The sequence below is a fragment of the Balaenoptera musculus genome, chromosome 15 (genome assembly GCF_009873245.2).
Source record: "Balaenoptera musculus isolate JJ_BM4_2016_0621 chromosome 15, mBalMus1.pri.v3, whole genome shotgun sequence".
NCBI lineage: Eukaryota > Metazoa > Chordata > Mammalia > Artiodactyla > Balaenopteridae > Balaenoptera > Balaenoptera musculus.
The window spans coordinates 43,307,995-43,322,649 of NC_045799.1; the positions used below are offsets into that span (position 1 = coordinate 43,307,995).

Consider the following 14,655-nt stretch of genomic DNA (forward strand, 5'->3'; position numbering starts at 1 on the left):
ATTTGTTTCAAAGTTAAACCCAAGACACATTGACTTCATAGGAAATCCACTGAGAAATGTTTTTCTAGGCTGAACACCTCTTTCCCTTTAGTCTCCCCCAGCAGAGCATGTACATATTAATTACTTTACTGCTGTCCCACCACTATACCAAGATCACCTAAACTGTGTGTGTAGTATTCTGAATGTTCTTAGTTATACCCTAATTTCACTAACTGCAAAGGATTTTCTGGGATAACCTGTCACATGAATTCTTTGCCTACTTTTGAAGATGAAGTCCAAAGAACTCTTAAATGATTCTCCTTTGTGGGGGTGAGTGGTTTTTTATAGGCATTAGCAACTAGCACCTGGGGCTGTGCTGATCCCATCTGGCATCACTGGGAGACAACCAAAGAATCATATGATGCAACAGCCAACTAAGTGACTCAAAACTGAAGGTTAAATTTAAAGAAAAAACTAATTTAGAGAAAAAAAGGTAATGCCAGAGGAACTCGTTCTAAGCAATCAGTCATTATGCCTCTGTGTGTGTGTGTCTGTGTGTGTGTGTGTGTGTGTGTGTGTGTGTGTGTGTGTGTGTAAGGCATAACCAGGTGGATTCATTGCAGCCTGGCAGGCGGATTCTTAACCACGGCACCACCAGGGAAGTCCTCTGGGAGTGTTTTTGTCACCTCTGGCTTCTCAGACCTCTGCTGTCCCCTGGAGAGACCCGTAGCTCTCACCCCAGCCTGCTTCTTCCTGCGCCTGGCTGATGTGGTGGGAACACCCAGCCCTGGGGCGACAGTGACGCGCCCACCAGCTGTGCGTAGACGCTGCTCTGAGGCACGGAGGGCTGCAGACCCTCGGCCTCCAGAGCGGCTGCTGGGGAAAAGCAGATGAGCGAAACGTGGTTTGTGTGAAGGTGTGTGACACCCGGTTGGAAATAACGAACTTCCGTGTGTCACCTGCTGGCTGCTGTTTCATCCCAGGCAGCACCGCCCAGGGTCCAGCATCCGCTGCCTGCAAAGTGGGCGATTTTATCAGTGTGCTCCCCCCACCGAGAGCCTCGGCTTTTGTGTTTAATGGCAATGATTTGAAGAGAATCACGTGCCTCAAGTAAAACGAGGGGTTTTTTTCCCTTCAAATTGCTTAAGATAATGTTAGAAATAACCGTGGGAGAAACAAGAAAACCATGCCAGTTCTCCAGAGCAGTGGTTGGATGTTGATGGGCTGTGAGCACCCCTGGTGCCCAGTCTGCTGCTTCTTGGATGGACCAGAGTTCATCCTCTGCCCTGTGGCCTGAGAGCCCATCACTCTGGGGACGCTGAGCGCCTCACCCACTAGTTTCTAGTAGTAACCCCACCCCACTAGCTGTGATGACCAAAATGGTCTCCAGACATTGCCAAGCATCCCTCGGGGAGCAAGAGGGTCCCTGGTTAAGAACCACTGGAATGCTGTTGGTTTAAAAAAATAACTTTTTCATCTGTGTTTTATCCCTTTTTGTTCTAGAGTCAGAAATGCAAGGACGAATTGTCCCAGCTCAACCACAGGGTCCTGCAGCTGGGAGAGGAGGTCTCTACCCACCAGGCCCAGAGCAAGAAGAATCACATCACTGTTCAGCTGCTGACACAGAGACTGGAGGAGGCGGCGTGCCGGGAGGAGCTGCAGGTGAGTGGCCGGCGGGGCAGGGAGGGGCAGACAGGCTGGCCTAAAACAGATCAGGAACGGCCCTGATGTGCCTGGAGGTAAAGTGAGGGACTTAACAAGCAAGCCCTGAAAATATGTGGACTTCAGCAGCTTTTGCAAAGCCTGGTATCTAGAAAAAGTAGCAGAAAGGAATTAAATCCTGATGATAGGAGAGTAAGTTGGTACAACCTCTCCGGAGGACAATATGGCAAAATATACATCAAGAGCATCAGGAACGTCCGTGTGCTCTGGCTTCATGATTCTGCTAGTGGGAACTTTACTGAGCATTGTGTACGGACTTAGCTGGAAGTATTTTCATTGCTGTGGTATTTATAATAGCAAAACAGAATTGGAATCAGCTTTGAATCATCAACAGTATTGAATTAGTCAGTAAACGATGGTGCAGCCATTAAAAACCATGTTTTTGAAAAGTATTTAACACTCAAGATATAATAAGAGGGGGAAAGCACAGCATACAACGTCTTAGTGACAGAAGTCCGTGCGTGTGGAGGGAGGGCCAGGAGATACAGCAGAACGTCGGGTGTGGTCCTTGGGCTGCTGGGATTATGGATGAGTTGAATTTTGTAATTTTTGCTTTTCTGAAGTTTCTGCATTAAACGTGTATCACATTGCTAAGATACTTCTTATACTTGTGAAATTGATTTTTAAAAAACAGGATAACCAAATCCAAAAACTTGAACTTGAACTTGAACACGTGACTCAGGAACGTCAGAGCCTGAGACTGGCACAGTCACAGCTGAGAGAGGCCCTCGAAGAGAGTCGGGACCAGGTGGGTGTGCGTGGTGGTCCCAGCCCGGGAGGGGTCAGCCTTGCCTCTGACAGCCTGGCCGGGACTAGTCCAGCCAGGGGCATCGTTGGTCTGCCTCAGGTCACCCGGCTAGCTGGGCACCCGCCAGGCCCAGGACTGAGTCAGGCTCAGTCCAGGGTCGGGTTGAACTCGAGTGAGCCACGTGAAGAGCTGCGCCTGTTCCTCACGAGGGAAGGAGGCCATAGCAGCGCCTCCAGGTGTGCCCTCTACAGATGCAGGGGCCAGGGAACGTGGCAGGTGGCCTCTGAGGTCCAGGCCAACAGGGCAGAGCAGCCCCCGAGGTGACCCGGCTCCGCGCCCCCAGTGGAGCCCAGGTGTCACGTTCCTGTGGGCGTTCCACCCGCTCTCCTGCTGCAGCATTTGTCCAGCGCGCACCAGGCTCAGGGGAGGCAGGGAGTTCGCGGTCTGGGACAAACACATGTGAGCAGAGCGGGCCCAGGAGGGACGGCGGGTGCCTGACAGCGTGAGGTGCAGGGACGCGGGGCTGGTTCTTCTGAGGAGCTCGAGCAGAAGGGAGGTGACGGGGTGAGGTGCCCTGAGGGCCACGGGCCCAGTGTGGACTCAGACCTGGGGTGTGCTTGGGGGGCCAGGGTACGGCAGCAGGAAAAGGGCCGTGGGAGGGTCTCTAACCCGCATGCCTCTGCCCAGCCTTTGCACCAGGTTCCCCAACTGGCCCCTGGCCTGACTCCTGGACTTGGCTGTGGTCACCTGGTGTGAACAGTCACTTCTCAGATGGCCCGGGGCCGCAGAGGGGTCAGTCTGGGTGCGGGACCCCCCACCGGGGCCTTATGAGGTGCTGTCAGGCTCCTGTGGGCTCAGCCCCCCGCTGTAAGCAGGCACTTTCCCCGAGGTGCCACCACATACTGGGGGCTCCCTTCTCTATTTTTAGTGCAAAAGGAACCTTGAGAAATTGCCTGGACTAGATTGAGCCTTCGAGGCTAAGCAGTCAGCTCCATCTGCTGGCAGAAGGGCTGGGCTGCCAGAGGTTTCCGTGCCCGCTGGGATGCCCAACATGCAGCCGCCGTCACAGGCAGGAGATACTGCACTTAAGCAGGCTGCTGTGACGTGAGCTGGCGTCCCCTTTTGTGATTTAGACGAGGACCCCCATGAAACACACCTGGATGAAAGTGTGGAGGAGGGAAGTAAGGAGCTTCCAGGGCACTTAGGGACCCTCTGGGTGTGCGGAGGTGAGGTGCACACGAAGGAGGGAGTGGTCACCGGTGCGCCATGAGTGGTTCCAAGGTCACAGGTCCAGCAGGGGAGCCAGGCGTCCGAGAGGGCACTTACAGGGGTGCCACGGACTGGGGCACCCGCACCGGCCTCTCCACGGCATGGGGTTCTCGTGGTGTGGCAACAGGCGCCCCCAGAAGAGTATACAGGTGGCTAGGCTTCTGAGGCCGGTGCCCGGGAGTTCTGGATATCACTTCCCCACATTCTGCCGGTCCAGCTTGGATTCAGGGCAGGAGGGGCTGCTGTCCAAGGGGCTTGCTGCCCCGCCCTGGCATCCAGAACGTGAAGACCCTGGCTTCCCGGCTGCAGTGGCCCCACTGCTCTCCTGGGGACGTCCCCCTTCTCACGTGGCAGTTGAGCAGGGCTCTCCGGAGGCAGCCCAGCCTCCACCCGCACCTCACTTCACAAGGAGGGGGCTCGGGGCACTCAGTTGGGCGCTGCTGATGTACCACCCAGCCAAGTGGAGAGCGGGCGGCGAGGAACCTGGGCAGGGGGGTGTGAAGAGCATTTTCGGGCGGGCGGGGGCCCAGACACGGGCCAGAGTGACTGTAGAGTGACTGTAGAGTGACTGTAGAGTGACTGTAGAGTGACCGTCTGAATCTCGAAAGTCAGGAGGAGGCTACATCTGTTGGAGGGTATGTGAGAACTATCCTCCCCTGTCTTCATCCCAAAGAGCATGGTAGCTGCCCTGCTGGACCCGTGTGTACGCGTGTGCCTCTGGGGGGACCCGTCCTGGAGAACCGCCTGGGGTGGCCTCTGAGACACGCAGTGACACGGGACAGTGAGGGAAGTGGGGCTGCGGGCTCACAGCCTCGCTCTTGCCTGGCATGGCCGGCACCCTCCTCTCCAACCTGCCCTCGGCAGGACCCCTGGCAGAGCTGTTGCTTCTCCTGTCTGGGGGGTCTCAGAGGGAAGTTCTGTGTGTTCCAGACAAAGCTGCCAGAGTCCAAGTGATATAAGTGGTGTTGAGATCTGGGCTCCCAGGTGGTCCGTCAGGGGAAGTGGCCAGGTTCTGGACAGCTTGGTACCAACGACCCAGTGGGTTCTGTGCCCAGGGAGCGGGTGCTGAGGCCCATCCACACCTGCTCCCAGCCCCTCGCTGATCACCGTGTAACCCACCTCTGGGACCCCGGCCGCAGCCAAGTGTCAGGGGCATGAACTCTTCACTTAGAGGAAGGCTGCCGTACACAGCTGGCGTGGGTCACAGTATTAAAGGAATTACACCCCAGTAATGTACCCGGAAGGTAAACATGACAGAAGGTTACGTAATCCGGCGGGAGGTCACGTGGAGGATTACAGGCAGGCTTTCCTGGCTCTCACTGTGTAGAAGCGCCCGCTGAATGGAGTTCGGGCGTCAGAATTCAGCTAAATAGGCTCTAGGAACCGTGGGTTTTGCTGCAGACACTTCCCTTGTGGGGTGACCTTAAAGGTAGAGATGCAGTCTTCTGTGTCTGGTAGTGACCCCGTAGCTCTGGGCGGTCACCCCAACACTGGGTGCCTTCTCCCCGGGCAGCTGCACGGGGCCACCATGAGGCTGAGGCTGGCCCGGTCCCAGCACGCCCACGAGGTGCAGCAGCTGCAGGAGCAGATGGAGCGGCTGGTGCCTCGGGGCCGCGTGGCTGAGCTGCAGCAGCTGCTGGAAGGGGAGCGGCAGGCGGCTCGGCAGCTCCGGGAGGAGGAACGGGTAAGTGAGGACAGGGGCCCAAGGGCCGGCTGAGGGTGACGGGGAGGGGGAGGCTGGCTCTCTGGTGACTTAGCCAAAAGCTGCCCAGGTGCCCAGGGGAAGATGGCCCCGCAGATGTCCCACTACGTGAGGACTGGTTTATGGAAGCTATGGGACCCAACTTTCCCTGAGAACTGGGGGGCGTTGAGCAGCTGACCCTGAAGGCCCCCCAAAGCCCCCCAGTCTGTCTTCCGGGCTGCACGTGTCTGCAGCCAGCCACACAGCCACACACACGGTCCCCGCTTCCAGGCCTGAAAGATGGTGATAGAGGGGTCGCGAGGGAGGCAACAGGCAGGGTCCCTGCCTGTGTAGCCCTGTGAGAGCACAGGCAGGTGCAAAGGTCCTGAGGTGGGCTGTGCTCGGCATGTTTAAAGGTAGCCAGGGTGTGGGGGGTGGTTGGACAAGAGGTCAGCGCAGTGACAGCACAGACTTGGGGAGCCCGGCTGTGTGCCAGGTGCTGCCCTAGGCGTCTAGACACATAGAAACAGAGTCGCAGCCTTAAAGGGCAGCAGGACAGTGGCTCAGAGCACGCTGCAGGGATCTGGATCCTGGCTGCACCACCCCAGCCGAGTGACCTCAGGCCACTTGTTTAACCTCTCTGTACTTCCGTTTCTGTCAACTTCTGGTGGCAGCGGTTCCCACCTCAAAGCAGCCTCTCGGGCATCAGTGAGTGAGCACCGTAAAGTGTAGGCCTGCGGGGCACAACTTGGTCCTCAGAGTTCATGAGGTGGGGGTGGGGGTGGGGCCAGAGGGCGAGGCACCTTCACGAGGGAGGAACTGGCCAAGCCTGCAAAGGTGGGTGAAATTCGACGTTTGTAAAACACAAATTCTAACGAATAGCCTTTCAGCATTATGCAAAAACGTTATGCTGGAGAGACAGTTAAGCTGTGAGAGATTATTGACAAAACAAAGAAATTTAGTCAGAAATCCTTTAGAAAGACTAATGTGTTTGGGGAAACTCACCTTTGAGTCATTTAGGACTCAAAGGATAAATCCTATCACAAAGCAGTCTGCTGATCTGCTTAGACTACAATGAGAAATGCAGCTTTGTGGCTTGTGAGACATTTCTAACCCTCCCTCTACGGATGAAAGGTTATCCACATGCTCAGATTTGCACACTTCAGCTAATTTCCATTCTAAAGTAAACAAACGCGCGATGATTCTTTTTAAAATGTACAGTGTTGATCTCTAAGCTCCTTTTGTGCAGGAAGCACATGAAAAACAGCTGAAAGCCGCAGAAGAGCGGGTGGAGGAGGTGGAAATGATTTTGAAGAACGTGGAAGCGCTCCTCCAAGAGAAAGTGCGTGAGCTGAAAGAGCAGGTGAGTGATGATGCCTCGTTTGGGCATTCAAGTAGCTGATCAGGGAGACATAACCCAAGAGAACCCCATGTCCTGTGGAATTGCTGAGAGGGGGAGAGGAGAGAGAGAGGCCATTGCTGCCCTAAAAGTTCTACTTGGAGCTCCAGGAAATGAAATGTGAGAATCTGTAGAGATACTTTTCTTACATAGCAGTCAAGTATGGTTGGTTCATCTGCGGCATCCGGAGCTGCAGGTTCCCAGGCAGCGTGACTCTGTGCAGGCCACCCGCTCCTGACCACCCCCACATCTCTGCAGCCCCTCCCCTGCTGGCATTGCCATCCTCCCACCCTCTCTGTCCCTGGTCCTCACGTTCCTTCCCAGCAGTCAGACTCGGTGACTCCCCCAGTCACTCCTGGCAAAACCTCAACCCAAACCCCAGGTTTGGTTGAAAGCACATCAAAGGAAACGAGGACACCAGCTGTTAGGACCCAAGAGATGGGGGCTCTGTATCCCACGCTGAAGGCCTAGCTGAAAGATGAGATGGGAAGGGATCCATCAGGACGCCAAGGTTTTGGACTTGGGCGGGCAGGTGAGAGCGCAGACAGCGTACTCTTGACAATTTCCTTTGACACCCAATTTGACAGGGTACTCTTGACAATTTCCTTTCTTTTTGAGGCCTACAGATTTTGGTCTTTTTGTCTTCATTTTATGGTAAAAATCAATTTGTGCAAAATTGGCTTAAGTTTTCTCTACCACATAGTTCATCAGATTCTCAATTTCCTCTCTCCCGCCAGGATAACAAAAATTGTCATTACATCCAATATTTGTTTCCAATTTGTAAGAATCCCCAAACTGTGCTTTGAACAACGTGGAAGACTGGGAGGGGCAAGCTGGTAGCGTGGCATTTCTGCATTAGATTCACAGTGCAGTGTGGCTTTCTCCCCTGTCCAGTTTGAAAAGAATACACGATCTGATTTGCTGCTCAAGGAGCTCTATGTGGAAAATGCTCACCTAACGAAAGCGCTTCAGGTCACTGAAGAGAAGCAACGAGGTGCTGAGAAAAAATCCCGATTCTTGGAAGAAAGAGTTAGAGCTCTCAACAAACTACTCAATAAGATCGCTTCAGCATCTCTCTCTGTGTAGACTTTTCTTCCTGGAGTTCATTTTGAAAGAACATCTTTTAAAAGTAAACCACTGTGATGCCATAACTTCTATGGCTCATTGGCCACACACCCCTGGACAGATGAGGATTATGATTCTCTGTTCGCCCCACAAGCACTTAATGAAGGTCGACTATGTGCCAGATGCTGGGGAAAACAGACATGTTGGAAAAGACTACATTTTTTTTTTAGTGGTCCCTAGGTAAAATTCCTAATTTTGCTGCTTACTAGTGAAACAGGTTATGGGGGCTCTCAGCAAGGTAAATGGTAAAATAGTTTTAATGTTTTACTTCTGACCTTGGCTACAGAGACTAAAATGCAAAGTCAGGGCTCTGCAGTTCTACCATTTCACTGTTGCTGCTCTGGTTGAGTCACTAGCATTCTCCATAGTGGGTGGATACAGACACTCCAGAAATGCTTGACTTCCTGTGACTGTCAACTGGCAATGAGGGATAGAGGAGGGGAAGCCCCTTTGTCAGGGTCAGCTCCACTGCAGGGATGTCTGGACAGTGCTTGTTATTTTAGGACTGTGGACTCAGGGAGGATGGTTTCTATTGTGAATGCAATCTTTCCCTCATTGAAGTGTCATCACACTGGAAAGTATATTATTTGTAAAAAAAAAAAAAAAAAAAGTATAGTTTTATATCCAAAATATACATAAATTATGGCCATTTGGTTTATCAGAATAAACTACTGTAATATGAAGAGTCACTGTATTTGCAATAAAAGTCCTTTTCTATTAAAATTGATTTCTAAGTGTTTTTTTGTTGTTATTTATTTTTGGCTGCATTGGGTCTTCATTGCTGCGCTTGGGCTTTCTCTAGTTGTGTCCAGCAGGGGCTACTCTTCATTGTGGTGAGTGGACTTCTCATTGCGGTGGCTTCTCTTATTGCGGAGCATGGGCTCTAGGCTCTCGGGCTTCAGTAGTGGTGGCGCATGGGCTCAGTAGTTGTGGCTCATGGGCTCCAGAGTGCAGGCTCAGTAGTTGTGGTGCACGGGCTTAGTTGCTCTGTGGCACGTGGGATCTTCCCGGACCAGAGCTCGAACCTGTGTCCTCTGCATTGACAGGCGGATTCGTAACCACTGTGCCACCAGGGAAGCCCCTAAGTATTTTTTAAACTATTAAATATTTCAAAGATATAGAAAAATAGTTTCATAAGAAACATTCATATGTATTACATAAACATTCAGATGTATTAAAAACATTGTTACAACATTTTGGATAGAAGCGCAGTCCCTGTTCTACTGCCTTCAACCTTCCTGGAGGCAACCGCTGTCCTGAAGCTGCTGCACCTCCCCACTATCTGTACAGTCACTGTACATGCTTGAATGAGAAAAACCTTAAACCACTGGAATAGACGGAAAGATCAGATCTTGGATAGGAGGACTCAACACCATAAAGTGGGTTCTTCTATCCACGCACCTGTGGTCAATTAATCTATGACAAAGGAGGCAAGGATATACAATGGGAAAAAGTGGTGCTGAGAAAACTGGACAGCTACATGTAAGAGAATGAAATTAGAACGCTCTCTAACACCATACACAAAAATAAACTCAAAACGGATCAAAGACCTAAATGTAAGGCCAGAGAGTAAAAACTCTTAGAGGAAAACATAGGCAGAACACTCTTAGGGAACTCCCTGGTGTTCCAGTGGTTAAGACTCAGTTCTTTCACTGCCATGGGCCCTGGGCTCGATCCCTGGTCGGGGAACTAAGATCCCACAAGCAGCAGAGCACAGCCAAAAAATAAATTAAAAAAACAACGCTCTTTGACATAAATCGCAGCAATATCTTTTTTGATCCACCTCCTAGAGTAATGAAAATAAAAACAAAAATAAACAAATGGGACCTAATTAAACTTAAAAAGCTTTTGCACAGCAAAGGAAACTTTAAAACAAAAAGACAACCCACAGAAAGGGAGAAAATATTTGCAAACAAAGCGACCAACAAGGGATAATCTCCAAAATACACAAACAGCTCATGCAGCTCTATGTCAAAAAAAACACAACCCAATCAAGAAATGGGCAAAAGATCTAAATAGATATTTTTCCAAAGAAGACACTGGTGAAGGTGTGGGAAAAAAGGAACCCTCCCACACTGTTGGTAGGACTGTAAATTGGTACAAGCTTATGGAGAATAGTACGGAGGTTCCTTAAAAAACTGAAAATAGAACTACCATATGATCTAGCAATCACACTCCTGGGCATATATCTGGAGAAAACCATAATTTGAAAAGATACATGCACCCCAACGCAGCACTATTTACAATAGCCAGGACATGGAAGCAACCTAAATGTCCATCGACAGATGAATGGATAAAGAAGATGTGGTACATATATACAATGGTATATTACTCAGCCATAAAAAAGAACAAATAATGCCATTTGCAGCAACACGGATGGACCTAGAGATTATCATACTAAGTGAAGTAAGTCAGACAGAGAAACACAAACATTATATGATATCATTCATATGTGGAATCTAATTTAAAAAATGATACAAATTCTGTTTACAAAACAGAAACAGACTCAGATTTTGAAAACAAACATATGGTTACCAAAGGGGAAATGGGGGGGGTGGGGGAAGGGATAAATTAGGAGCTTGGGATTAACATACACACACTACTATATATAAAATAGATAACCAACAAGGACCTACTGTATAGCACAGGGAACTCTACTCAATATTCTGTAATAACCTATATGGGTAAAGAATCTGAAAAAGAATGGATATATGTATACGTATAACTGAATCACTTTGCTGTACACCTGAAACTAACACAACATTGTAAATCAACTATACTCCAATAAAATTAAAAAAAAAAAATAGGTTCTTCTAAATTAGAATTCAAGACCAGAATGACATCTGGAAAATCCCAAATATTTGGAAACTGAAATTACCCACAAAGCAATGAAAAAATTAGAACATATTTTGAATTAACTGAAAATGAAAACATATTAAAATTTGTGGGGGTGGAGTAAAAGTGGTACTTAGGGGAATATTCATAGCACTAAGTAAATGGATCATAAAAGAAAGGTCTGAAATCAGTGACCTCAGCTACCACCTTAGAAAAAGAGCCATAAACCCAAAGTAAGCAGAAGAAAGGAAATAATAAACATCACTGTAGGAATAAGGAATAGAAGAACAGGGGTTGGCAAACTTCATGCTGTGTGTGAAAGCTAGCCCCATGGCCTGTTTTTGTGCTACAACTGAGCGCTGAGCAGCTGTAACAGAGACTGTGTGGACTGCAGTCTAAAATAAAGTTTGATGACCCTAATAAACTAAAAGACAAAAACTCTATGATCATCTCAACAGATGCAGAAAAGGATATGACAAAATCCAACATCCATTCCTGATAAAAACTCTCAGTGAACCAGGAATAGAAGGGAACTTCCTTAACCAGATAATGGGCATCTACAAAAAACTCAGAGTTATGTTATACTTAATGGTAAAAGACTGAGTGCTTTCCACCTAAGATCAGGAACAAGATAGGGACTTCTCTTCAGACCACTTTTATCCGGTACTCTCCTAAAGGTTCTAACTAGTGCAGTTAGGCAAGAAAAAGAAATAAAAGGCATCTGGATTAGAAAGGAAGGAATAAAACTTTTGATTCACAGAAAACATGACCGTGGCGTAGAAGACTTTATATAATTTACAAAAAAGCTATTAGAACTAAAAAGTGAGTTTAGCAAGGATGCAGGACACAAGTTCAATATCAATTGTATTTCTATTTATAAACAATTAGAATTTGAAATTTAACAATACCATTTACAACAGCATCAAAACTATGAAATGCTGGCAAGAGATACGATGGACCTGTATACTGAAAACTACAAAATACTGCTGAGAGAAAAGGAAGAAGACAAAAATAACTGGGCTGTTTATGGGCTGAAAGGTTCAATGTTGTTAAGATGTCAGTTCTTCCCAAATTGAATCACACAGATTCAATGCAGTTCCAAACAAAATGCTACCAGGTCTGTTTTTGGTAGAAACTGACAAGCTGACCCTAAATTTCATATGAAAAGCAAAGGACTTAGCACAGCCAAGACAAATAAGAAAAAGTTGAAATTTGGAGCAAACTAGATAATGCTATCTATTTCTAGAACTATTCTAATCAGCGACCTCAGCTTCCACACTAAATAACTAGAAAAAGAAGAAGAAATTAAACCAGAAGTAAACAGACAGAAGGAAATCATGAAGATCACTACAGAGGTCAAGGAATAGAACAGAGGTGGGCAAACTCCATGCTGTGGGTGAAGCCCAGCCCCAGGGCCTATTTTGTGAATAGACTGCTTGGCACAGCAAACCATTCACTTGCATATTGTGAGAACAAGGTACTACAGCAGTTGAATATCCATATACCACCCCCACACCCCTGCCGTGACCTTGGATCCACACCTTACACCATATACAAAAATTAACTCAAAAGGGATCATAAACTTAAGTGTAAAACCTAAAAGTTTCCTTCTAGATGAAGGAAAAAAAATTTTGTGACCTTGGGCTGGAAAAAAATTTCTTAGATGTGACTCCAAAAGCATTAAAAAACACGAATAAATTTGATTTTATCAAAACCAAAAATGTCTACTTTTCAAAAGATTCTGTTAAGGGACTGCCCTGGTGGTCCAGTGGGTAAGACTGTGCTCCCAATGCAAGGGGCCTGGGTTTGATGCCTGGTCGGGGAATTAGATCCCGCACGCATGCCGCAATGAAAAAGTCCGCATGCTGCAACCAAAGATCCAGCATGCTTCAATTAAGACCTGGCACAGCCAAAATAAATAAATAAATAACTTAAAAAGGAAAAAAAAAAAAGATTCTGTTAAAAAAAAGGAATAGACAGACAAGCCACAAACTGGGAGAAAAATCTTTGCAAAACATATATCTCATACAGGACTTATATCCAGAATATATAAAGAACTCCCAAAACTCAATAAGAAAACAACCTAGTTTTTTAACAAATGGACAAAGATTTAGACAAACTCACCAACGCAAGATATACACATTCCAAATAATCACATGTAAAGATACTCATCATCATTAGTCATTAGTCATTAGGGAAATGCAAATTAAAATCTTAACAAGATAGCACTACACGCCTATTAGAATGGGTAAAATTTAAAAGGCTAATCGTAGCAAGTGTTGGAAGAACTGGAATTCATACACTGCTAGTGTGAATGCAAAATGCACAACCACCCTGGAGGAGTTCGGAAGTTTCTTAAAAAGTTAAAATTACACCTACAGTATGACCCAGCCATTTTACTCCTAGTTATTTGCCTCAAAGGAAAGGAAATACATGTCCATAAAAGACTTGTATGCAAATGTTCCTGGCACCTTTTTTGTAACAGCCCCAAACTGGGAATAACATACTATTAGCAAAGGGGGTAAGGGGGAGTGACTCTCATTATTTCTGGTGGTAGTACAAATTTTAATTCCTACATATTGTGGCAAAAGCCATCAAAATTATAACTGTCCTATACACAAAGCTGTATATGTGTAAAATGATATATGTACAAGGTTACTCACATAGGTTTGTCTATAATAGCAAAAGGATGGAAACTGTTCAAGTGTCCCTCAATAAGGAAATAGATTTTTTTTTCAAAAGGTATTTAACACCCTCTATTAGTTTGCAGGGGCTGCCAAAACAAAATAATACAGACTGGGTGTCTTAAACAAAAGAAGTTTATTTTCTTACAGTTCTAGAGGCTAGAAATCCAAGACCAAGGTTATTAGCAAGTTTGTTTTTCCTGAGGCCTCTGTCCTTGACTTGCAGATGGCTGCTTTCTTTGCTATTACATTTTGTACTATATGAAAACATTGTTTTTTGTAAAGTTACAAAATAGAATAAATTCAACTCATCCAAAAATACTATCAATTGTGAAAAGCAATAGATCATCTGAAATCTACCTCTCCCTCCTCTAAATCCTAAAAGATTAATGCATTATCATTACAGATACTTCTTTTAGTTATATGACTAAGACAAAAAAGGGAAGACATACATATTAGGAATGACCATATGTAGAGAAAAGAAAAAAATTCCTCAGAACATTTCGAAATATAGAATAAAATATTTAGAAAAACATGATTAACTGAAATTTACTTAAGAAAAAGTAGAAAACTTGACCATAAACTAAAGAAAATAAAAAATTCATCAAAGATCATCATCTCTCTCCAAAGAAGACTCATACTGAGATGGTTCTGTAGGTATTAATGCTATTTTAAAAGGTACATTTCTATTAGAAATAAAGTAACAAGCACCACTAAAAAGAGACACCAGAACACTGACACCCCATCTGACTGTGGGGCCTCTCATTCTGCCTTCATGTGGTTCACGTGGCCTCCTCACTGGATCTGGGGGCCTATGACTGTATTAATTGACTGGATTTGGCAGAAGTGGTACTAGTTCAGTACTAGGCCTAGCCCTTCAGAAAACTAGCAGTGGGACTTCCCTCGTGGCACACTGGTTAAGAATCCACCTGCCAATGCAGAGGACACAGGTTTGAGCCCTGGTCCAGGAAGATCCCACAGAGCAAATAAGCCTCTGTGCCACAACTACTGAGCCTGCGCTCTAGAGCCCGCGAGCCACAACTACTGAGCCCACATGCCACAACTACTGAAGCCCGCATGCCTAGAGCCCGTGCTCCACAACAAGAGAAGCCACCGCAATGAGAAGCCTGCACACCGCAACGAAGAGTAGCCCCTGCTCGCCACAACGAGAGAAAGGCCACGCGCAGTAACGAAGATCCAACACAGCCAAAAA

At 47.1% G+C, this 14,655-nt stretch overlaps 1 protein-coding gene across 1 annotated transcript in view; it reads left to right on the forward strand.

Annotated features, from left to right (window-relative positions):
- NINL (ninein like) overlaps nucleotides 1-8,615 on the forward strand; it is a 113,408-nt gene extending 104,793 nt beyond the window's left edge. Inside the window, exons 19-23 of the mRNA XM_036826841.1 lie at nucleotides 1,483-1,641; nucleotides 2,336-2,449; nucleotides 5,232-5,402; nucleotides 6,649-6,762; nucleotides 7,693-8,615. Coding sequence (XP_036682736.1) covers nucleotides 1,483-1,641; nucleotides 2,336-2,449; nucleotides 5,232-5,402; nucleotides 6,649-6,762; nucleotides 7,693-7,884 — 750 coding nt within the window. The 3' untranslated portion in view covers nucleotides 7,885-8,615. The remainder of the gene's footprint in view (nucleotides 1-1,482; nucleotides 1,642-2,335; nucleotides 2,450-5,231; nucleotides 5,403-6,648; nucleotides 6,763-7,692) is intronic.
- Nucleotides 8,616-14,655: the final 6,040 nt, after the last annotated feature.